The following is a 26,666-nucleotide window of genomic DNA, read 5'->3' on the forward strand; positions in this document are numbered from 1 at the left end:
TATATATATATATATATATATATATATATATATATATATATATATATACTACACACATTCAAAAAAATCTGAGAATGTTTAAGTCCCTTATGTTCAAGGTCTAGTTTTTGCACATAATCTGTGCACATCCTTCCATAGACTGTATATCATCTCTAAATGACTTATACTGCCTAATACAATGTAGATGTTATTAAACTGTGGTTGTACTATATTATTTTGATGGTTGTATTGTTATTTCAAAAAACTTCAATTCACAGTTGGACGAATCTGTGGACATAGATTCCAAGGAGGGCTGCCCGTATGTACTCCTCAAGTTTAAGGAAAAAGTAGTAACAGCCTTATAGGGGTACCTTATTATACCGTGAATTGTATTCCACATCTTCAAAATAAAACATAAAAGAAAATATTATTCTCTGCCTTTTCTTCTTAAGCATATCCCTTTTAAGTCCAAAGAAAAACTTATTTAAATGTCACTGACTGTTTACAGCTAAATAAATTTAATGTCATGATAATTGGTAAAAAGATTCAGTTAAATGGTATTATTTTGTAAATTCAGATATACTCATATGTATCTATTAGGACTGGATGCACCAAAGCATTTATAGATCTGTTGACTTCACCTTGAACGTAAGAGACTAAGAAGCCATTTATGATTTATCCTCAGCCTCTCTGTTTCCTATGCAGGGAAAAAGGGAGAATAAATTAAAGATTGTTGAAAAGACTTCTTTAACATGAGAACATTTTCCAGTCTTTACTGGGGTATCTAAATACTAGATCCAACTCTTGTTTCAAAAAATTTCAGTTCACAGTTGGTTGAATGTGCGGACGTAGATTCCAAGGAGGGCTGCCTGTATGTACTTCTCAAGTTGAAGGAAAAAGTAGTGACAGCCTTACATGGGTGCCTTAATTCTCAAGATCTCAACTCTTGTTGGATCTTGTCCAAAATTTCCTGTGGAAGTTTTTCTTTATTAACAAAGAATTATAGTACAATAACTATCCCAGTATCTAATAAGCCTTCTCTTACTTAATATAGTTAGGTATAACAAGAAAATTATGTGTAGGGTAGAATATTGTATGAATTAATATGCACATATCCCATCTATCTCATAACTTTTCACGTCATCCTTGCTTAAAATACTTCAGTGATTTTAGAATTATTCTTAGAATAAACAATTTTATCAAACATAAGGGACTATGTGACCTTTTTCTAACTCTCTAGCCTCGTCATATTCTACTCTCCTTTTTTTCTCCTTGCTCAAGTTTCACTAACTTCTTTCAATTTCTGAAACACACCGAACTGGACCCCTCAACACATACACACACACACACACACACACACACACATGCACACACACACATGTGTACACACACACACACACACACACACACACACACACACATACACACATGCACACACAGCCCTTACCTAAATTGTTTTCACCTTCTGAAAATCTCTGTGACCACAGACCACCCTCTAACAACTCTTTTCTCAACTGTAGTTCCTTTGCTGTTGCAAAGTTTCATGTTTTCTGGAAAGCTCCTTAATCAAACCACCCTCCAACTCTTTGCCTAGAGAACGCCTATTCATCCTTTTATTAATTTGTTACTTTTTCAGACTACCTTCCCAGGACTTAGGCCCTCAGACTTGGTTAAACCTCCCACAAAATATTAGTTTTGTTTATAATATTTAGTTATTTGTAGTTTACTTTTATATGTGTGATTACTTGATTCGGGTGTTTCCTCCAACTTTGGACTATAAACTACCTAAACATGGGGGACTGTATCTGCTTTTTAAATTTATTTTATTAATTTATTTTGTTTTGAGTTGGAGTCTTACTCTGTTGCCCAGGCTAAATGCAATGCATATACATGGCCACCGCAGCCTCGACCTGCTGGGCTCAGGTGGTCCTTCTATTTCAGCCTCCCGAGTAGTTGGGACTACAGGTGCATGCCACCACCCCTATCTAATTATTCTGATTTATTGTAGAGATGAGGTCTCGCCAAGTTGCCCGGGCTGGTCTCAAACCCTGGTGGTCAAGTAATCCTCTCACCTCTACCTCCCAAAGTTCTGGGATTACAGGCATGAGCCACCATGTCTGCTTTTACTTTGTCACAGTATCCTTAGTTCTTGACATAGTACTTGTAACATAGTTGCCATTCCATTCAGGAAATGTTTAATTAAAATATTCAGGAAATATTGAATTACAAACTTAGGAAATAAATTATATACTTTTTGTTTTTGTATTTTCTTATTCCTGTATCTATTAACATATATTAGTTGGGGTTTTTTTTTCTTCTGCTTTTCAAGATGTTTTATGATCCTGTTTGGGAACCTACTTTTGTATTTTAATGTTTCTGGATCAAGATGTTCTCCCTTTTACCAAGTTGAAACTCCTGTTTGTGAAATAAAAATACATTTTCTTGTAATCAATTCTAGGAGTTAGAAAGCATAGCAGGTCACCAGCCTCGATACAGTATTTGTTTTCTTATCAGTGAAATACGCTTTATAACAATCTTATTTTTCCTTAAATTTTGGTTTTAGGCCATCTTTCAGCTCAGTGACTCCGAAGGAGCTGAAGGAGACTGACAGTTCTTTTCTTTTTTAGGACCTGAGTTGACATTAAGAATCCCAAGGTGGTCCTAAATGTGGTAGCTTCTCTGCTGATATCAGTCTCACCTTGTAGAAATCATATACTAGCAAGCACTAGCCAGCATCCTCTGAAGGTTTTCTTTTTCCTTGGGGTCACTTAAAAAATAAGGCCACTCATAATTAAAATATTTTTAGTTTCTCAGATTGTCCTGGTGCTTTCTTAGCAGATAGTAGGGAGGTTTCATAAGGAGGTTGGTAGTCTCCCTTCTATATACAAAAAAATGGGCAATCTTTGTCCCCTTTGATAGCTGGTGACATCTTTCTGAAAAGCTTTCAAATCATAGATCATTTCTTCATAATAAAATCTGTGTAGCTCAGATACAGTAGATTGAAATTCTTATCTTATGCTGTGGCAAAATGCTCTAATTTAGATTCACAAAAGGATTCTGTACCGTTTACTTAGGAGAGCTGTGTAATTTACCCATAAAAAGATTGTTCGGCACCATTAGTGCATACCATAAGTGTTCAGCGACATCATATTCATTAAACAGCATATCCTTATGCATAACCTTTTCAACCTTGAATGTGTTTTTTTTCCCTTTGAAGAAGGACGAATGACAAATGACACAGAAGTAAGGGTGCTCCCCAGGCAACATTGTTGTCTGTAAGGATGAACTCGAGCATTTTGGCTTGATTTTTTCACAGGAAAAACAAAACAAGATAAACAAACAAAACATATTCAATGGTTTTATTGTTTTTATTTTTTACCTGAGGCAGTTTTTGTTCTCTCTGTAGAATTTGTCCCACGGTGAAGAGATTGACCCTTGACTTCTGAACTTCCGTGACAGATCTTTGCACAATAGACAGTTGTGCAATGATCAGCAAATTCCTTACATGACATTTATTAAGCACCTACTATGTCATAGGTACTGTTAATTGCTGAGGCTAGAGGAGGTTATAGAACATTAGTATAATTCATAGTTTCTGATACTTAGATAACATCAATATCTTTAAATATCACAGATATCCTAGTTTGATCAGATAAACTTAGTGGGGGGAAGTGTGGTGAAAAGGAGAGAATGGGGTAGATCTGCTTTTTTCTTTTAAGCAAGAGGGAGAAGTGAGAATTTTACTGGTGGCAATACTTTTTCTTGGTGGGGACAATGGTAAATGCTTATATTCATTCCACTGCTATAACTACTCCATAGTGTTCCTGCACTCGCAATGGCCTTTAGTCATTGTCCCAGATCTTTCAGTTTCATAGGGTAGTCCCTTTCTAAATTCTGCTCTCCTCTCCCTGATTCATTCAGATATTCCTCAAGCTTGTGAGATCTCTTCTTGCTTCCATTTTAGGTACACCTGAGAGCCTGGCAGAAAAAGAACGGCAGCTCTCCACCATGATTACCCAGCTGATCAGTTTACGGGAGCAGCTTCTGGCAGCACATGATGAACAAAAAAAACTGGCAGCCTCACAAATTGAGAAACAACGGCAGCAAATGGACCTTGCTCGCCAACAGCAAGAACAGGTGAGCCCTGCACAAAAAGCTGAGGAACTGGAGGTGTGGAATGTGCCAAGCTCAGCGAGTAATCACATTGATTGGCTTATTTGTTGTAAGCTTTTCTAAAAAACAAAAAAAAAGATAAAAAAGAAGAAGGGAAAGAGGAATGAAAGAAGCCTTTTGGAAATCCAGAGTCTTCAAGAATACTGAGGGACTATGGGGGTGACAAAGAAAGGCACCATAGTGACTTGGCATAACTGGAATGATACATTGATTTATACGATTTAGATTTGACTAATTACGCAGGGATACTTATTCACATAGGCATCACATGTAACCCCAATGCAGTTTAAGTATGAGTAACTGTCTTCTCTCCAGGCCCTCCTTTCCTCATCCAGAAAGAGGGTTATAGAAAAATTTTGGGGGGTCTTTAAGCTCACAGGTCCAATGATTTTCTCTGACTTTAAAGCAAGGGTGAACATACATCTTGATTTTCCGCAAATAGTCCCGGCTAGTGCCTGTCTTCCAGGGTTATGATACCCCACCCCCTTCCACTTGCAAAAGTTGTCTCGGTTTGGAAGATAAATTACATGGTCACTATTTATAGCATAGGTAACATTGAAAACAAATTAGCACATAGTTTCTGAAAGAATTTGAATTGATTGACTTAGAAGTGAGAATGAAGAAAAAAATAGCAAAGCTTAAATGTATATTTTTAAAAAATAAATCACTTTCCCAATTTTTTTTCTCGTAAGAGTACATTAATCTAACAACAGTGATCCTATAGAGAAACCCCTGATGCTTTAGATCAGACAGACCCAAATTAATGTGCAGTTTTTAGGAATCTGACATTATTACTGGAATTATCTTTTCAGTTAAATGTATTTTATAGGGGTATATAGAGCAATATATGCTCTGTTGATTTTAATGAGTTGTGACGTTTGGTATTTTATATGCTTGAATATTTGCCCACATGTAGGAATATGGACTCAGCCCCTAATGGAAAATAACATAAAGGAACACTGTAAAAAATCAGAAGTTAGAATGTCATTTAGCCATCCAGAGATGACACAGTAATTAACTATTGACACTTGTGAATAAGCTAGCACAAATTAATCTTGACACATTTGCAGACGAGTGATATCTTACAGTGAACACTTTGTAATTATATTTCAAAATGAAAATTAAATGACACTTAAAACTAGGTTGTCATGCTCAATGAAGCGAGCATGTAGCTCAACCGATTGGCAAATAAAATTCAGAATTTGAGCCACATGGTGCTTATGTACCATACTTCACTGTGTCAAACACATACGTCTAGAGTGGATGATAGTAATTGCACTGTGGTGTTTTGGATGCATTTCTATGCAGCACTTTATCATTTAGGAGGGACCATCAATATTATATGCCTAGTGGTGTTTCACTGGTTAGCTAAGAGAAAATAAATATTCAGAGGATCCAGCATCTATACCTAGAACTACAGAGTGAGTTGTACATTTCTGATTTAAATGTTGACAAGCAGAGTAGACCATTCCGATCTGATTAAATACTGTTTCCATGTCTACAAAGCTTTGGAAAGGAGAAGTCCCATTTCTCAAACTGTAGTCTACATTAGGGGCAGCTTTACCATGCCTTCCAGTATGAACTAGTTATTACCAGAAATCGTAAAACAACATTTGGGAGCAGGCTACTATGTCGTCATCTTATGCGGAATGAAACGTGATCTGGACATTTCAGGTTAAAGCATGAAAAAGGCTCAGGAAGTCTACAGCTGGGGACTGATTCACACTCGTTTTCACTTCCAACATATCCCATTCTAGAATACTAGCTTTGGGAAATAGGAATGAACAGGAAGAAAAGACTAACTCTTGCCAATAAGGCACCACTAAATCCAATCCTTCTAAGTGCTCTCTGGCCACTGTCTCTCTGGTTGCCTGGATTGGCAGTGAGTGTGTTCTCAAGAAGGAGCATCTCCCTGGACTTTGAGCTGTAGCCACTCAGCTTTTGAGGCAGTAAGCATCCTGATCCCTTACTCATGCTTCATAGTAAACACCATTATCCTAAGGAAGTTGTTTGACCTCCTGAGGGGCAGATTCAGTCATCACCAGAGCTTACTTTAAATGGTTAATATTTATTTTAATAGACCAGATAATGTGTTTAGATGTTGAATTTGATTGTTGGATAAAGCAAGGAAATATAAAACTTACATGTAGATTCTGTCTTATAAAAAAACAAATTGCCCTCAAAAGTATAAATGGGTAAAAGTTAAATTATAGCTTATTTTGTTTTTAAAAATGTGCTGTACATTGCATACAACATAAAAAAAAACCCAGAAGATTTTTGACTTTTTGCTGTGCTTTTTGGTGTTCCTTTGACGATTTTTCTGAAAATCTTTGCATAAGAAAAGGTTTCACCAAAGTAGACTATATTATACAGTGGTATAAAGCTTTTCCTGTTTTTGCTTACAGATTTTTCTTTCTACGTCCAAATTAAGCTCTTTAGAAAAATGTAGCCAGAGTTGTTCTGTCTTTATTCTACAAGGATGAGATTTTCAAATTTCCATGATTTCCAACTGATCAGGGTGGATATAGGTGAATTGCATATAAGTACAATAGAATGGGTAGTTTTCCCACAGATTAAGTGGAGAGATGGCACCTGTTTAAAAATATTTCCTTTTCTTAAGCTTTCCGATTGTGCCTCTCTCACTTTATAGGACTACTACTTCACATAGGAGTGCAGCAAAACATTCTTGTAATGCCAGAGGTAATGGCAAAGGTATAAGCATTTCATTTTAACTTAATGAAACTTTATTTCTGATAGATTGCAAGACAACAACAGCAACTTCTGCAACAGCAGCACAAAATTAATCTCCTGCAGCAACAGATCCAGGTCAGTGTATTTTATTACTCTCATCTGATTATACTTAGATACTTTCCTCCTTGGAAATGGAACTTAAAATGCCACAAATGCACCACTGTCTTATAAATAGCACCAATAAGGCTGTTATTCAAGGATGTTGGGCACAATTGTATAAGTTGATAGAAATATGGACTAGGTGGTGGTCTAAGCATTTTTCTCTAATGTGATACATAAGCAGAAAAAAACCTTATTTTTGTTTTCTTCTGCTATTTGCCTAACCCAGTCTAGTGGAAACCTAATGGTTTCCAAGGTAGCGGACCTTGGAATGGTTTCCAATTTAGTATTTTTTATTGCCATAAACCATTTTCTTCTTTATATTTTGCCATTTGATGGTATCATGGAGAGAAATTTACTTTTATTTACATGTTAGAACTGATTGGGCCAATTATGAGAAGAATCTAGGAAAAGACTGTTAATAATTAATTTGTAGCCAGGCTCGGTGGCTCAGCCTGTAATCCCGCGCTTTGGGAGGCTAAGGTGAGTGGATTGCCTGAGCCTGAGGGTTCGAGACCCGCCTGGGCAACTTGGTGAGCCCTCATCTCTACAATAAATCAAAAAATTAGCCGGGTGTGGTAGTGCGCGCCTGCAGTTCCAGCTACTTGGAAGGCTGAGGCGGAAGGATCGCCGGAGCCCAGCAGGTCGAGGCTGCGGTGGCCGGGAGCGGCCACTGCACTCCAGTCTGGGCGACAGAGTGAGACTCCAACTCAAAAATAATAATAATAATTAATTTGTTCCTAAAAAAATATTAATTGCATTCCTCTAGATCACTGAAGGGAATAGAAAGATTCATGAATGATAGTCTGTCTTCAAAGAGTTTACAGTCTAGAAAGGAAGAAAAACTTGTTCCTGAATAATTATGACACAATTTAGAAAGTTCCTTTTCCTAGTGGCAGTGTAAAAATGTATAGATTATAATTACAGTGGTCTGAGAAAGAGAGCTGATGGTCTGATTTCTGTCATTCTTTTAGATAGTTGATGGTTAATTAAGCTAACAGGTAGGGAAAGTAGACTCCATTTCTGAATAGGGACATGCATGCTTGACCTCTGGAAAGCTCTAGAATGAGGAACTGGTTGTCTGGTGACAAATACTGATCCGAGAGTTATTTTTACCCCGCCAAAGACTTGTTTCTCTTGGTGTCTATAGATACTTTCTAACCTGCTTGAATCTGTGATTCAAACTAGTTGGGCCAGTATATTCTGAATTACATTATTACTCTTCTTGAGGTTAATATCTTGCCCTGCTATGTATCTCTTTTAAAAATAGTAGCATAAAGTTATAACTTACACTAATCTCCCTCATTAGTGAATACCAATGATTTAACTTAGATTATTGCTTCATTTTGTTACTTTTATTTAGTGTTACAGGTAGTCGTTACTATATTTAAAATACTGATTTGGTGTGTGAAGAATTATCTTTGCCTAATTTGGCATTTTATCCAGCTATCTTTAGCCAATTTGGAGGATTTTTTTGGTCCTGATTCTATGTACTATACTCAAGCATCCATGTTTTAACATAAGAAGTCCAAATATAGATGAGACAGAATGTCTTTGGATTTTTGACAGTCAGTCTTTACACTTAAATCTTGGAATAATTTCTCATCCTGATAACTCTTTTATGATTCATGCTGAGATCCTTAATTAAATAACTGTCCAGGTGTTCCCTTGTTCTGCCCTTATTAGAATTTTCAGTGTATCTCCTACTGCTAAGGTCAGGATTTTTAGCCTGTGGCTTCCTACATTTTTCTCTGGATCCCTCTCTGAGAACTCAGTAGGTGTCAAATAACATGATCATTTATTTCTCTCTGTTTCTCCTGTTCATAAAGCAGGAATAGAAGACGTTCCCTGAGATATTCCCACATCAGTTAATTATTATTAAGGTTTTTACTACCTCTCTATTACTTATTGTTTATTTCTAATAGATTTTACTTCTTAGTCCAATATAGTTTGTTTTGATTGACTATCTTAATTGATGTTTTCCTATGGGACTGGGAAATTCAGATAAATAGCAACCAAAGAAGTTCAGAGCATTTTAATGAAATGTTATTAGTATCTACTGATTACCTATGGTTTTATAGTTATAGCTTGACTATATGAAGTTGATGTCTTCTTCAGGAAACTATAGAACATGATCTTAAAATTTTCATTAGGATGTTCAACTTGAGAAGAAAGGGGTAACTTTTTCCAAGTTTTCTAATAGATGTTTAATTGCTTTAAAAACCTGTGGTTTTCCCGTTGTTTAAATTTTTAAAAATTTAAGCTAATCAGCACTTGAACTAGCAGTATAAATTATTTAATGATAGATATTCAATGTCAGAGTTACATTTCTTTTAGAAATATCAAATTCTTTGTAAGAAGAATTCAAATTTTAAAAAATAAGAGGAAGCAAAAAGACCTGTATTTATAGTTCATTCTCTCCTGAGCTACATCACAGCATATCTTGTAAGCATTTATCTTATCAGTATGAGACCATTTGAAGAATTTTTCAAATGCTGAAAAACACTCCTTCAATAAAGCCTATATTCATGTCTGACACAAAACAGTTTTTGATATTCAGACTTTCATTTTTTGGGGAAAGGGAATGGGTCGACTATATTTTCAAATATGGATTTTGACAAGTCATAGATATGATCACATTAAGGAGAAAGATTATTGTTGGGTTAATTTGAAAATGCTTTTTCAGTAAAATATAGCATTTAAAGGATGCTTCAAATATTTTTTTCTATCACAAAAAAGAAACATTTTCCCACTTGAAAACAAAACCGAATAAAGGAGAAAACAAGATGATTAAAAATGAAACCTAACTTCTCTTTCAAAAGCAAATGGTGAATACAGAGACAATTTGAATAGAAGGCCTGAACTAAATGCTATTGCTGTTTCTTTGCAGATACCCTTTGTCTTATATGAAAATTTTTCTTTTAAATACTGGAATCCATGCTGCTTATTTTCTTTACCAAACCAAGTGTTCTTCACTTCTCTGAAGATTCACTCTTGAGCAAGTTTGACTTTTTCCCCCCTTTTTAACTGTTGAGTCCTTGAACCTACTAGCCAGCATGGTCAGCAAGATTAAGCCATGGCAACTGGCTATGGGTCGTATTAGGTAGTTACATTCAAAATTTTTCTTCTAGTTTGAATACTGACTTTTGAATTAGTAATTTTTTTTCAATTTGCAAGTTTTAATAGAAATAAAGACAAGAGAGTTTAAACTCTTGTAACAATCACGCACAAACACATCAGAATGTATTATAATGGAAGCAAATGAAAACCTGTGGTTTGCACAAATTGAAAAACAGAATTTTTTCATTAGAAATAGGAAAAAGGAGGCTGGGTGTGGTGGCTCAGGCCTATAATCCCAGCACTTTGGTAGACAGAGGTAGGAGGATTACTTGAACCCAGAAGTTTGAGACCAGCCTGGGCAATATAGTGAGACTCCACCTCTACTAAAAAAAAAATAAAAATAAAATAAATTAGCCGAGCATGTTGGCGCACACACACTCCCAGCTAGCCAGGAGGCTAAGGTGGGAGAATCACTTGAGCCCAGGAAGTTTGAGGCCAAGGTGAGCTATGATCATGCCACTGCACTTCAGCCTGGGTGACAGAGTGAGACCCCAACTCAAAAAAAGAAAATGGAAAAGACATGATTAAGATAGTACTGTGAAAGTTCCTATGCTTATTTTATTTGTACTTACTCAAAATTTATAAGTACAGTTAAAAATAATTTGTCTTTTTTCTTTGAATATAAATTTTAACATTATTTTACCTTGGTAAATCCTAACTAAACTTTTGAAGAGATATCTTAAGGTCATAGAAACGATGTTGAAAACATATGATGAATTGTTTTGTGAACTGTTTTTATAGTTTTGATGAGTCACTTTTTACCATATAAAAATTAGGGTAATAATTTTAAATGATTATTAAAATACCTTATTATTAACAGATCTTTTAGGGGCTGCTTAGTGAATTCAAATACCTCTGTTTATGCTTTGGAGAAAATGGATAATCCTCTAATTTATTACATATCAGATAGTTCTCCTGATGTGGAGCCCAGATAAAGTTAGGCATTTTTGATATTTCCAGGGCAGAAATAATTTTTTATCAAGTCTATGGAAAGCAAAACTAATGGATCATAGAATATGGATCCTTGGAGTTGGAATGATGACTTTGAAACTGTAATTCCTTTTTTTTTTAAGCATTAAGAATTTATTTGGAAAGTAAAATACATAATTCATTGATCCATTTCACACATATTTATGAAATGCCTACTCTGTGTCAGGCACTGTCCAAGAAGTGGTATTCTGCAGAGATATTTTTTTAAAAATTTAAAAATTATTTTTATACATATTTTTAAATTTTAAAGATATAGGGTACAATTCAGGGTTAGGTATACAAATGCTCATTAACAGGTACCCTTGTTGATGAGGTGTGCCCCCTCCCTCCCTGCTCAGATTCTCACTACTGCCAATCCCACCCCAGCCCTGCCCTGGCAGTTTCCCACTACTACCAATCCTTTTCTTACAATTTTTTTTTTTTTTTTGATTTGGAGTCTCACTTTGTCGCCCAGACTGGAGTGCAGTGGCCGCTCCCGGCCACCGCAGCCTCAACTTACTGGGCTCCGGTGATCCTTCCGCCTCAGCCTTCGAGTAGCCGGAATTACAGGCGCGTGCTACCATGCCCGACTGATTTCTTGATTTATTGTAGAGATGAGGTCTCGCCTGCCCAGGCGGGTTTTGAACCTGCGGGCTCAGGCAATCCACTTACCTCAGCCTCCCAAAGGCGCGGGATTACAGGCTGAGCCACCGAGCCCGGCTCTTTTCTTACAATATTATGATAGTTTTTCTAGGTCCACTTTTGAGTGAGAACATGTGATACTCAGTTCTTTGTTTCTGTGATAGGTCACTCAGTATTATAGATTCTAAGTCCATCCACGTTGCTGTGAAGTTCATAATGTTGTCCTTCTTTATGGCTGCGTAATATTCCATTGTCTGTATGTACCATGTTTTTTTTTTTTATCCAGTCCTCTTTTGATGGGCAGCATGATTGGTTCCATGTTTTTCCATGTTTTTGCTATTGTGAACAATGCTGCAATAAACATACGTGTGCAGGTATCTTTTTCATAGAATGATTTGAGTTCCTCTGGGTACATTCCCAGCAGAGGGATCGTGGGGTCATATGGAAGGTTGATTTTTAGATCTTTTAGGATCACCAAACTGTTTTCCACAGAGGTTGTATTAGTTTACACTCCCACTGGCAGTGTAGAAATGTTCCCTTTCCCCTGCATCCTCTCCAGCATCTGTTGTTTTCTGAGTTATCGATGATGGACATCCTGACTCTAGTTAGGTGGTATCTCAGTGTGGTTTTAATTTGCATTTCTTTGATGACTAGTGAAGCTGATTTTTTTTCATGTATCTGTTGGCTGGCTGCTTGGATGTCTTCTTTTGAGAAGTGTCTATTCACATCTTTTGCCCACTTGTAATGGGGCTGTTTGTTTTTTTTCTTTTTGGCAGGTTTGGGTTCCTTGTAGATTCTAGATGTTAGGCCTTTGTCAGACATACAGTTGGCAAATTCCAAAGAACAGATAACTGCTTTGGTAATTTCATCTTCTCTCACCCACTCACTGAATTGTAATCTCTTAGCCAATATTTTAAAGCATTTTATTTCTGAGTTATGTTAACTGGTAAACAAAGTTCACTTTTAATTTGACAGTTGTAAAGAGATCAAAGCATATTTACAGTATTTTAATCAACGATTAAATATAAATCTATTCTAAGCAAAACAAAATATTTTATAAACCCTATTTCTTGATTAATTCATATATTTATTCCTCTAACCTCATTTGACCGTGTCATGGCCTTGAATCTGGAGAAGATATTATTCGTGAATACAACACACCACATTCTTTAGTTTCTATAGCATGTCAATAGTAACACATTTAACAATGGCATTTTGCAGCTAGAACTTAGTCTTTGCAAAAGCATTCAGCTCATTAAAATATCTCTGTGAGAAACTTACTTTTCCAGGGATGAAAGGTATTATCCAATTATTCATGTCTCTTCAGACCCCAGTTTTGAGTTACTCAAGTGGCTTGTATTGTGTGCTGTATAGGCAGTGTCCTCTCCTCACATCACTGACTGAACAAATCTCTTGAGAATAGACTGGCTGATTGGGATTTTATTTGGGCATTTTTTCTTCATGAGCCGGGGCAAATGATTTAGTCAATTCACACACATACAGCTTCTTTGGGTACAAATGTGAAACTTGAAATTCTTCGATCTTTGTTTTCTTTATTATCAGTATACAATATTCCTTGCCTGCCCCTCATCATTTAATACGTGCATTAGATGGGAAACTCAAACAGTAGAAGGCTTGCACTAAGTACTATAACTGCTGCTTTGCAGATACTCTTTGTCTCATTTGAAAACTTTTCTTTTAAATGCTGCTTATTTTCTTTTCTCCAAACCAAGTGTTCTTTGCCTCACTGAAGCTTCACTTTGTTCTTAAGATTATATGAGTATCTTTCATATGTAGTGTTTTCTATTTATATTGTAATTTATTTCTGTGTACTGTTGGTATTTTTTGTGTCTGTGTGTTTGTCACATAGTAGAGTGTCATTAAATGTGCATTATCCTTTCTTCCTGTGTGGTAACCTGAGAGATGCTAATATTTTAAGTAAGGAAGTGATTATCCTTAAACAATTAAACAGAATAAGGAGATAAACCCTGCCTTTTGTTTCCTTCAATATGGTTAACTGTAGGTATTTCAGGTATCTGCTGAGCAGAATAAAAGACTACCTTTTTATGTGAAGTAGTTGTCTAGAGATCAGAAATAATTACTTTGTACATTAGCCTTCATGAACTGCTTGACCTGGTTAATTAATTTTTTGCTAGTGTAATAATAATAGATATATATTTGAAGATATGCTTCATCGTTAAGTGTCGAGTTGACCTCTAATTTTAAGAGCTGTACCTTCCATTTATTGTCTTTTGGAGATGACTGGAGCAGCCAACAGAAAAACTGAGGAAAGTCACAAGTTGACGTCCCATCTCACATAGTCTCTGTGTCTTGGGTTGTATCTCTTTGTTAACTGTATTTAGTATTGATAAACAAAAAGCAATTACAGGGCTCCTGTTTTGGCTCTATCGAATAGTTCTTTTTTGTGTATTATTGATCAGGTAATGGATCTCCTTCCAACAGCCTCTGAAAAGGACTAAATAAACTCATTGAAAGTAATCTGATACTTCTATTGGCACTGTACATGTATCTGATACTCTCTTGCAATGAAGTGAGGGTTATAAACAAAGCTCAGAAGTCTAGGACTAGCCCCCAGCTGCAGCAAGCCCTTAAAATATTTTGTAATTCTATCTTCAATCATGAACTAGCCAGGAAAAACAGACCTTTCCTCTCTGTGTCTCTGCTGTATGCTGTTTTTAATTGCCCACAGGCAGGTTGTTATGATCTTCTTTGGAAGTTGAAAACCAAGATAAAAATGTAAATCTAATTATTTATTTTATGTAATCTAATTAACTTTTTAAGTAATGATAGATGCTTCATAGTCTGCTTTAAACATATTAATAATAAAGTTTCTGTATTGTAAAGAATAGGTAAAGCTGCTATAATTATGAATAGCAAGGACTATAATAGCTAAAATTACAAATCTTGTTGTGAATTAAAACTCCATATTAGTTTTTCCACATTAGTCATGCTAGATTGTTTGCTACAGTTGGAATGGACCTTGAAATAAGAGACTTGACTAGATCCCAAGAGCTACTATATGGAACTATTAATCAGCCAATTACCTGTTTTCCAAATGTGTCTTTATGGCAAAGGTCTCATTTAGCAGACCAAACCCTGAAAGTGAATCTCGATGCTTTTCCTGCACTATCCATCAGCTTCTTCAGTCCTCTCTACGTGATCCTCCCTTCTCTATCCTACCAGACTGTGCTTATTCTCAGACCCCATCCCCAGCTCTTGCCCAAACCAGTGATACTACAAATTCTCAGAAACCAAGCATCTACTCCTTTCTGCGATTCGAGTGGGAGAGAGCCTTACCTCTTCAGAGGCAGGGTGCAGTGTAACAGACTGGGCAGGTGATCCAGGTGGGGTCTGCATGTGACGTTACATAATACTGAATCGATCCTTCAGGGAAAAGTGTCTCTCCTCTATTTCTGTCTTGAGTCTTCTCGTTACTTTGAGGGCTCAGTTTAGTGTTAGTCTTTAATATTCCTCTAGGATTGTGTTAATCTCTCTGAGAGAAAGGGCACGAGAAAGAGAGAGATCATTTTAGTCTCAAAGTCTTTGGAGGCAATAGCATTTAGCTAGAATTTAAATAAATAGAATACTGTCCTTTTCATGGTTATCTGGTTATCTTCAATCTATGACAAGTGATTTTAGTTTTCTATTTGAAGTGGTGATATAAAGTTTCCTTTTAAAATAAATGTATTTATTGCCTGGGCCTGCGGGTTCGAGACCCGCCTGGGCAGGCGAGACCTCATCTCTACAATAAAATCAAAAAATTAGCCAGGCGTGGTAGTGCGCGCCTGTAATTCCGGCTACTCGGAAGGCTGAGGCGGAAGGATCGCCGGAGCCCAGCAGGTCGAGGCTGCGGTGGCCAGGAGCAGCCACTGCATTCCAGTCTGGGCGACAGAGTGACTCCAACTCAAATAAATAAATAAATAAATAAATAAATAAATAAATAAATAAATAAATGTATTTAGCCCAAAAAAGTCAATATAAAAAAGCAAATAGTAGTTGGGTACTTGGATATGGCAAAATTGAAGGCAGTTCTTTTTAAAAAGTGTTTATTTTAAAGATGTGGGGTACAATTCTGAGTTAGGTACATATGTGGTCATCGTACAGGTAAAGTTTAGGCACCTTTATTGATGCTATGTGCACCTCCTCCCCTGGCAGGGTCCCACTGCTGCCAATCCCTTTCTTACAGTATTATGATAAATGTTCATGAACCACTTGTGAATGAGTGCATGTAGTACTCAGATCTTTGTTTCTGTGATAAATCACTGAGTATTATCCAAGTTGCTATGAAGTTCATAATTTTGGTTTTCTTTATGGCTGCATAATATTCCATCATGTATATGTACCACATTTTCTTTATTCAGTCCACTTTCAATGGGCAGCACAGTTGGTTCCATGTTTTTGCTATTATAAATAATGCTGCAATAAACACGCATGTGCAGGTATCTTTTTCATAGAGTGATTTAAGTTTCTGGGTATATTCCCAGAAGGGGGATTGCTAGGTCACATGGGAGGTCGATTTTTAGATCTTTTAGGAATCACCACACTGTTTTCCACAGAGGTTGTACTAGTTTACACTCCTACCAACAGTGTAGAAGCGTTACCTTTTCCCCACATCCTCTCCAACATCTGTTGTTTTTTGAGTTATTGATGATGGCCATCCTGAATGAAGTTAGGTGGTATCTCAGTGTGGTTCTAATTTGCATTTCTTTGATGATGAGTGAGGCTGAGCACTTTTTCATGTATCTGTTGGCTGCTCGTATGTCTTCTTCTGAGAAGTGTCTTTTCATATCTTTTGCTCACTTTTTAATGGGGTTATTTGTTTTTTCCTTTTGGCACATTTGAGTTCCTTGTAGATTATGGATGTTAGGCCTTTGTCAGACGTACAGTTGGCAAAAATTTTTTCCCATTCTGTGGGCTACCTCCCTGCTCTCTTGATGAATTCTTTTGCTTTGCAGAAGCTTTTCAGTTTGATGAGGTTCCACTTGTCTATCTTATCTTTTATGACATTCACTTTTGGAGCGTTATCAGGAATTGGTTGCCTATTCCAATTTCCATAAGGCTGTTTTCTACATTTTCTTCTAGGATTCCTATAGTTTGAGGTTTTACATTTAGGTCTTTGATCCATTTAGAGTTGATATTTGTGTATGGTGATAGTTAGGAATTTTGTTTCAGTCTCCTGCATGTGATCAGTCAGTTTTCCCAGCACCATTTACTGAATAGGTTCTCCTCTCTCCAGTGGTTTTTGGCGGAGACTTTGTTGAAGATGAGTTAATTGAGAAATTGAGATTTTGCTTCCAGAATTTCTATCCTGTTCTATTTGTCTTTATGTCTGTTCTTGTACCAATACCAGGCTGTTTTGATTATTGTAGCTTTATAGTAGAGTTAGAAGTCTGGAATTGTGATACCTCCTGAATTTTTCTTTTGCTAAGGTTTGTTCTGGCCTTATTTGTGGTTTTTTATGTTTCCATAGGTAGTTCTTTAATGATGGAATTTTAAAGAGCATCGCAGTAGATGGTATTAAATACTCCTCCTTCCCCCTACCACTTTCACAGAACGTTAAACTAGAAAACACCTAGAGGCAGTCATGATTCCCATTCACTGGGCACAGGGAGGGTAGGTAGCTATTGCTGTTGAAGAACCATATAGTGAGTTTACCATAAAGCTGTACTTGAAAATAACCCTGAGATTCCTTTTTTTTTAACCCCTTCTGGAATTAACATGCCCTTCTATGAAGTAACAGTGATAATAGGTGGTATGTACTTTGTTTTCCAATAGTTCTATTTGGCAAAGTAAAAAGTCCCCAAATATATGTAAGTCTCTACTTTTGTTTGTCTTTGAAATTTTACTATCACAGAAACAAAGAGCTGAGTGTAACATGTTTTCACACATAAGTGGACCTTGAACAATTACCGTAATACTATAAGAAAAGAATTGGCAGTAGTGGGAAACTGCCGGGGGGAGGGAGGGGCACACCTCATCAACAAGGGTACTTGCATAATGAACATTTGTATACCTAACCCTAATTGTACCCCACATCTTGAAAACAGAAAAAATTGAAAGTTAAAAAAAAAGTACCGATCTATTATGTGCAAAACCCTTGGGAACTCTTACTCTAGTCCAAATCTGTTGCTTTTCATGAGGAAACTAAGGCATAGAGCATAGACTTGTATACACTTAAAAAGCAAATATTGCCAGAGCCACAAGAGGAACCCACGTTTCTTAACACTTGGTGTAGTACTGTTTCCAGTATTCCAGGTCATGTCAATTTGCCCTTTCTGTGACTTGGATAAATCTTAGTGCACTTCAGTTTCCTAGTTTATAAAATATGGATAATAATGCCTAACAACTAAATCATGATTTTATCTTAATCCTTAAGTGGAAAATATTAACGATTTGCCACTGGACTCAACTTTTTATCCCAGACCTACTACAACTGTGGGTGTATACCTATAAGGCAAGAGCTGAAAAGAACATAACTGAAATCTTTTACAGGACAGTGTGAGATGTGTGTATGTGTGTCTGTGTGTGTATATAATATATAAATGTCTTCAATAGCTAATTATATTACTTTCTGGATGCCTTAAAGTGACATGTCCATATATTGAGCGTCAGTCACCTTTAATGTTAATAACTTTTTTTGCAAATACCGTCTTCATCTGACAAAAGTGAGCAGTGAACGACAGCATTCCAGGCCAGTGGTTCTAAACCTTGATTGTATCTTGTAATCAACTTGGAAGCCTTTAAAAAACATACTGAAGTCTGGGTCCTGATCCAAAGATTTTAATTTAATTTGTTTAGGGGGTACAGTTCCATCATAGGGGCTATTAAAAGCTTCCTAGATGATTTTAGTGAATAATCAGGACTAATCTAAGTTATTTAGATTCTCTCTCTCTCTCCCCCCCTTTCTCTCTCCTTCCCTCCCCTCCTCACTCTCTATTTCCTTTCTTCTATCCTGAGGATTGGGGCATAGCTTAAATAATTCTTGAACAATTAAAATATACTTTTAGCTTTTGTCACAACTATTTTACTTACTTGCTAGAAAGCTTATAATGGACCATGGTTTAAACAATTTAAATAAGTGTAGTTAGTTATTATAATAACTTGATTTCTATTTGTATATGAGTATACTGGCCAATAAGTATGTTGATGTCGGAAGACTTGTGTCTTTAAAAGAAGGCTTATAAAATGAAGCATGTCTTTACAAAGTAAGTCTAAAATATTTAGAAAATAAATTTTCAGATGTCATTTGGCTTTTAACTATCTAAACAAAATGAATCTTAACCCAGGACAACATCAACCTGTTATTTTTTTAAAGTGTTTTAAAACATTTTTCTTTATTTATTTTCTTTATTTATTTTTTGAGTTGGAGTCTCACTCTGTCACCCAGACCGGAGTGCAGTGGCCGCTCCCGGCCATCGCAGCCTCGACCTGCTGGGCTCCGGCGATCCTTCTGCCTCAGCTTTCCAAGTAGCTGGAACTACAGGCGCGCACTATCATGCCCAGCTAATTTTTGACTTATTGTAGAGATGAGGTCTCGCCAAGTTACCCAGGCGGGTCTCGAACCCGTGGGCTCAAGCAATCCACTCACCTCAGCCTCCCAAAGGCGCGGGATTACAGGCTGAGCCACCGAGCCTGGCTTAAAACATTTTTCTCTGAAATTGTACTATATCTTGACATATGCGAGGAATGTATGATTGTGAATACACTTTTAATCTAGACTGTACATATACCTGGAAGATATAGAAAATAAAATGTTTGTTTCAGATTATATGTAATTTAGAAATGTTATGGAAGCAGCACAGGTATTGGAGACAAATAAATCGAGGTTGAACTTCCAGTTCCCCCACTTATTAGCTCTGTGGTCCATTTTGTTACTTACTAGCTGTGAGACAAGTTGCTTAATATCTCTGAGCCCTCATTTCCTAGATCCTAAAGATGGATAATTATAGTCCCTTACAGGAGTTTTGGGATTAGAGATAATTATATAAAGCCCTTAGTAAGTGCTTAATGTATAGTATGTATCAGTATCCCTATCGTTGTTATTGTTCTTGCATGACTAGGTATAGGAATAATTTCAGAGTCCCTAATAGAGAAACATGCATGTACATATTTTGTATGTGCATGTATATGCATGTTTGTATCTATATACAAATGCATATTTAGAACCCACAAATTAGTGATGTGAATATTGGATAATCAATGTGTATGCACTATAATCAATTATTATCATCATGATAATCTAGAGGAAAAGAAAGAGCAATTTTCTCTGGCTGCCAAATGAGAGCTTTTCAGTTGTCAGTGAGTAGATAGTAAGGTTTATCAGGCACTCAGAAATGGTTGACCAAGAATTAGAGCAGCATGATATTTTGTTCTGGAAAATCAGGGTCAAATTCTCACCCCTCACACTAAAATGGGCTTTGCTATTAGATCCAAAGTGCTTGTGAAGTTAGAAGGATGGTAAATGAACCTTTCCAATTTATTTTATAGCTTTGTAAACAGAGATGAAGTTATGTGATGTAGCAGCACAAAATGCAAAAGTCCTTCTTGTTTAAAATAAAGTTGTTTATATAAATCTTATGTATGCCATCTCCTGTAAGTCAAGCATTTGCCTAGCATTTGTGAATTATGTCTATACTTAGAATTTAAGAAGTTAAACAGTGTGCATACCAGACTTGAGAGATGGGAAATAAAAATTGATATACTGTGTGACACTTGATATAGCACAGGGAAATATCTTTTAAATGCTGAAGGGATGTACTGACATAACCATTTTTAATTCACATATAGAAACTCCCACCAAAGTTATTAATGGCAGAGTCAGATATTTTTACTTGTTCAAAATAAAATAAAATAAATGATGCAAAAAGGTGTAATGTCGCCTGTGAAAGATTGAATTAATTTTATCCACCACTCAATCCATTGAGAAAATGTTAAAGTTGTAACATTAAACAATGAAAGTTAAATAATTCACAGATCAGAATTAAGGGTAGAGTCCATCCTCAGTCAGGTTGTAGTCTTGACTTTTGTTGCATATACTTTTCAATGGAAGATTCTTCTCTTAAAATGTCTGCAGATGAGTTTTGGGGAGTGGCTGAGATTCATACAGATGGAAAGGACTCCCAGCTGGACTGTCTTTGCTGCTACTTGAACGTGTTGACAAGGTGGACTAACTATTCTAAGGAACAACAGGCCAGGCCTGTTTTGTACCATGATAGCATCATTTGCTGGCTCCCTCTTATATATTTAGTTGTATTATGCAGAGGAGGGAAAAAAAAAACAACTTAAAAACTGATTTCAGTTTTAGTTGGTAGCCTATAACATTTGCCCCTTTTCAAAAGTTGTGACGAAGTCTGAAAACAGTTACCCAAATGGAAAAACATTTCTTATGTAATGTTATTGAATAAAAGATGTTAGTAAGTCCTAGGTTGCTGTTTCTCAAGTGGGAAGTAGCAGATGTCATTTGTTAATATGTAGAGAATTAGTTAAATACAGAGCATTTTAGTATTAATACAATTGAATGGAGCCTGAGAAGGCAATCAGCGACCAGAAGCTTCACGGATAGGGAGGCTTCCCAGCTGTTAGTTCAGGTATTTGTCCTAAAGGATGATGTCTTCATTCTCTGTCAGCCCTTCCTTCCACCTGACTTACTTTTTTGAGAACCATGAATATCATGGTAGCTCCCAGATAATCAATTTAATAGCTGGAGGCTGGAGTTTGAAAGAATCAACATGGATTTAGTGGTAGAAGAATGAACTCAGTAGAGAAGATGAAGAGGTGGGTAGTGCATATCAATAGAAAGGTATCACAAAATGTGATGAGTAATGGCTGTTTGAGAAAAGGAAAAACAAGTTCCAAGCTTTTCTCTCTACCCTACTCTGTGTAATTCTTTGTGCAGACTCAGATTTCTAGGGCTTATATTTGAAGACAAGATGGAGTGGAGATACCATTAGATGACCTGGTATTCTTTATCTATGAAAAAGCCCATTGGGGCAGGCAAAGTGAACCAGAATTCATTATGAGGTTCTAGCCAGAGGTCAGGCTTAGAAGATCAGGTAGACCAGATCAAACCCACAATGATAGAGCCAACATATAGTTTACCTTTGGAGGAATTCAATGAATATCTATAATGCAAGGGTGGAAACTAGGGCAAGGAAAAATGAAGTTGGGCTCTTGAAATTGGCATCCGCACAACAGCTGTTTTTTTTCTAAGATTTACTGATTTAGTTATAATGTGAATTGTCAGATCCACTGATTTTTGAGAGGACTTTCATGGGCTCCTTCTTAGGGTGGGAGTACATCCTTAGAACTCCTAAACTCCCTGGATATCTCTTGTAGAAGAGAGGCATCAGATCATTGACAGTTCAATAGAAGAGGTAATCGGAGCTCTCTATTTAGGACCTTGGCCCTCATATTTATGCAGTGTCTTTCCTTCGCAGTAAGACAAGAACCCTGACTGTAGAGACTCTGATTTGTGATATTCTGTATACATCAAATGATGAGGAGCAAAATTATAGTTAAGCTATTTTTTCTCATTTTAATTTAGTTTTTAAATTTTCTAACACATATTTCTTTGTATAAGAAAAAGGTCAGTTTAAACTTTTAAATGTACATTGAAAGAACTCTAATTTTCAATATTAAGAATATTTTGAATTTATGTGATGAGATTTATAAACAGTTAAAAATAATGCTTATAAATCGTTTTTTTTTTCTTTTTTGAGTTGGAGTCTCACTCTGTCGCCCAGACTGGAGTGCAGTGGCCGCTCCCGGCCACCACAGCCTCAACCTGCTGGGCTCCGGCTATCCTTCCGCCTCAGCCTTCAGAGTAGCCGGAATTACAGGCATGCGCTACCACGCCCGGCTGATTTTTTGATTTACTGTAGAGATGAGGTCTCGCTTGCCCAGGCGGGTCTCGAACCCACGGGCTCAGGCAATCCACTCACCTCAGCCTCCCAAAGGCGCGGGATTACAGGCTGAGCCACCGAGCCCAGCTGTAAATAGTTTTTAATGATTTGTGATAATGTTTATAATATAACATTAGGTTAAAAAACAGAACTCAATAATGTAAAGACAGTGTGATCTCAGCTACATAAAAATAGACATTAAAATGACTGGAAGATAATGTGTTTGTTTTTTTTTTAATTTTAACGATGTGGGGTACAATTCAGGGTTAAGTATACAAATGTTCATTATGCAGGTATCCTTGTTGATGAGGTGTACACCTCCCTCTCCTGGTAGTTTCCCTCAAGTGCCAATCCCACCCCTTTCCCCTGTCAGTTTCCCACTACTGCCAATCCCTTTCTTAAAGTATTAGGATAATTGTCCAAGGTCTGCTTATGAGTGAGAATATATGGTACTCTGTTCTTTGTTTCTGTGATAAATCACTGAGTATGACATTCCCTAAATCCTAAAGTTGCTGCAAAGTCCATATGTTTGTCCTTCTATATGGCTGCATCATATTCTATTATGTATATGTACAGTATATGTATTTTTTTCTAAACCAGTCCAACTTCGATGGTCAGCATGGTTGGTTCCATGGTTTTGCTATTGTGAATAGAGCTGCAATAAACATGTGTGTGCGGGTATCTTTTTGGTAGAATGACTTGAGTTCCTCTGGTATATTCCCAATAGGTGGATTGCTGAGCCATGTGGAAGATCAATTTCTAGTTCTTTTGGAAATTGCCATACTGTCTTCCAAAGAGGTTGCACTAGTTTGCATTCCCACCAGCAGTGTAGAAGCATTCCTTTTTCTCTGCATCCTTGTCAGCATTTGTTGTTGTTTGTTTTATTAATGATGGCCATTCTTACTGTGGTTAGGTGGTATCTCAATGTGGTTTTGATTTGCAGAATGTGTTGTTTTTATAATTAACATTATTATTGTTATCCCTATTATTATTTTACTTTTAAAAAGGATTGAACATCTATCCTTTTACCTTTGATCACCCTGGAATGGATTGTAACCACCAGATCTTGGGATTTCACTGCCATATGTGATTTCTGCTTGCTTAAATTGAACTTCCAGTTATTCAAAAACAACCATGTCTCCAGTTAGCTGGAAAAATGTGCAGGTATAGATTTTTCCAGTGCTTTCAGTCTGTTTTACTGATATCTATACCTGTTTCTAACTCTTGCTTTTTCTTCCAAACAACTTTATCTGCGACACTGAACTAATTCGATAGACTTATACATTCTCTTTGGGTCAGGGATACCACAATTTCAAGCCCAGGAAAAGAGAAGGCATGGAGATGATTACTGATCTACTCTCTGAACTTGTTCTTTTCCCTTTTGTGGAAGGTATGCAGCCCAATTTGGAGACAAAATAGTATTAGAGCAGTGACAGAAAGATTAGATCCGTGACAGTAAAGAGCCTACACTTGGACTCAGGATGTCTATGCCTAGTCTTTATTCTGCTAGTAACTCTGTGTCTTCTGACAAATGCTTCTTCTGCCTTGATTCTCATTTCTATATATTTAGAATAAGGACTATTGTTCAGTTTTATCACTGAAATTCCTTGCAATTCTGACCTCTGATTCTAGATGACAGGCACTGATCCTGGTCCTCAGAGAAAGGAGAGTGGTCTTTGGTCTTGCCTACTAGGCTTGAAGGCACATGTCAAGTTTGGCTACAGCGTAAGCCATGTCCACTTAAGAGGAATGTCTCCATTTTAAACCACTGAGGATTTGGAATTATGAGGTCAAATTCATATTTCCTTTGAGGGGTATTGTGATAGCTTGCAATGTGTGCCACATGAGATGATGGAATGGTGATTTTTAGAAAAATACATTTAGAAAGAGGGCCTGTAGGATCCTGCTTTCAGACTACAGCAAATATATTTCTGCAGTCAATGACAAACTTCTGGCATTAGGGCTATATAATGGAAAGGGTGACACAAACTTAATTTTAGTGTTGCAAGTAAAATATTATAATTTTTGAAAAAAACCTTATAGCTTTGCTAGGGTATGAATTGCAGGAAATTACAGCATATCCTATTGAAGTATTATGTCAGTGGCATATATAGCATGTAACACCATTTCCTAGTCTCTCTTGTTTTCACCCTAAGTGTTGCATTTTCATTTGAAAAAAGACGTGTTAAGTGGCTAGAACTTTGTCTGACTGTGGGGGTGATGCTTAGTGGAGGTGATGGCTCCAACTGTCTGAAAACAATTAAGCTGTGAAGGAGAGACTTCTTGGTTGTGCTTCCTAGAAGTAGGTTTTCTGTTTGAAGGACGATGTTGATGTAGAAATTCTTTTGGCTGTTTCTTCACTTATAACTTGTTAAATTTCATCTTCTAGTCCCAATAAATTTTCCAACTACAATTCATTTATTGGGTTGCAAGATAAAAAATGAGAGAATTTCACTTCTGATGTGTGGTAGAGCTTAATATGGTTTTCTGATTTCCTCCCATTTTGTTTGTAGTAAATAGGGTAATTACTCACTAAAATTCTAATATCTTTCAGGGCTTTAGGGATGAATCTAAAACAGAACCATATAATGTTTTATTTAAGCAAATCCATGTTCTTATTAGGCAGTTCACCTTAATGTCATTTTTTATAAATAAACTTTTTTTTTTTTTAGGGCTATTTAATTAATTTTGTTGTACTACCACATTCTGACATCTGCCTCTGCTAAGGCCTGCAGGATGTGATTTGCGGTTTAAAAATGAAAATAATTTATTATTTGAAAATGATAAATCATTTGGGAATGATACATACATATGAATGTAAAAGAGTCTGATACACATCTTTTTCAGATTTTAAACACTGAGGCACATATACCGTTATCTGTGTTTGCACAAAGCATTTGTGCCAGTTGTACATCTGATTAATATCCAGATATGAGTGAAACCAATTCTAGAAATACTACTGCAATGCTGTCTTCTTGGACTTATGGTCCCCATTAATTGCAGGGCTTTACCATATAACCATTGAGTAGATCTGGTTTTACTTATCAAATCCAGATCTGCTTTTTCTCTCCCTGCTGAGCAGGGTGAAGTTCCTTGTGCTACCAGCTTCTTATTATTTTGGGGTTCACAGCATCTTGAGAATTGAATCTGTCAGCCCTGGAACTCCCAGTATTTCTGTGGAAAGCTTAACATTGCTAGAGTAGACTTTTATTAAGGGTCTCTACATGAAGCGCAACCAGGTTAAATAAGCATTTTAGTTTTAAATGAAGTATTTATTTTAGTAATTATAGACAAATATTTATTTCTCCACTACCCACCCTTTGGATAAGAGTAGGTCTAAACTGGAAAGCTTTTAGAGTCTGGTCTTTAATCTTTTCCCATTGCCTCCATGTTTTTCCCCAGGGGGAGAAATAGGTGGGGAATAAGATGGGAGACAATATAGAGATGATTTCTACATACATGGTAACATGATCTTTTCTCAAAAAAAGCATCATATTTTCTTTGGCAATGAAATGAGAGTGCATGAAGGATATTTTGGTTGGGCTTATAAGAGGACCATTTCACTTTCCTAGTAAAAAGAGCACTTTTAAGCAATAGTTCTAATCTCCACCCTGAGAGAGAACATGTTGTCCTTGTGCTCCAAGGGGGCAAAATGTATTGAACTTGAAGAGTACAACAAGTCTATCCATCCTGTCCTCAATCTTTCAGTTTTGCCAGGGCTAGCTCCTGAAGCTAGGGTTAAAAGCAGCTGGGAGATGCGCTGGCAATGCACAAAATGCTCTAATTGTTAGTCATAAAATGTGGGAAAGATATCTGGGAAGAAATCTGAAAAGACATTCTTCATTTATGGTGACAGTGTTTGGGGACATTTACCTTTTTGACTAAAAAAGTCTTATTGCATTCTGGAAAAGAAAAAGGAGACCTTTAAATGAAAAGGCAAAACAAAACAAAACAAACAAACAAACCCCCACCCCACAAATTAACTAACTGTGAAGTTGTATAAGAAAAACA

The 26,666-nt window shown here is 36.5% G+C and overlaps 1 protein-coding gene across 1 annotated transcript in view; it reads left to right on the forward strand.

The window, feature by feature from the left end:
• Window positions 1-26,666, forward strand: part of LOC103251230 (transcription factor SOX-6) — a gene marked incomplete at both ends in the record, with an annotated part of 307,315 nt that overhangs the window by 137,702 nt on the left and 142,947 nt on the right. The window contains 2 exons of the mRNA XM_008049817.2: window positions 3,944-4,116; window positions 6,910-6,978. Coding sequence (XP_008048008.2) covers window positions 3,944-4,116; window positions 6,910-6,978 — 242 coding nt within the window. The remainder of the gene's footprint in view (window positions 1-3,943; window positions 4,117-6,909; window positions 6,979-26,666) is intronic.

This window comes from Carlito syrichta, unplaced genomic scaffold (genome assembly GCF_000164805.1).
Source record: "Carlito syrichta isolate Samal-C Ts95f unplaced genomic scaffold, Tarsius_syrichta-2.0.1 Scaffold137424, whole genome shotgun sequence".
Taxonomy (NCBI): Eukaryota; Metazoa; Chordata; class Mammalia; order Primates; family Tarsiidae; genus Carlito; species Carlito syrichta.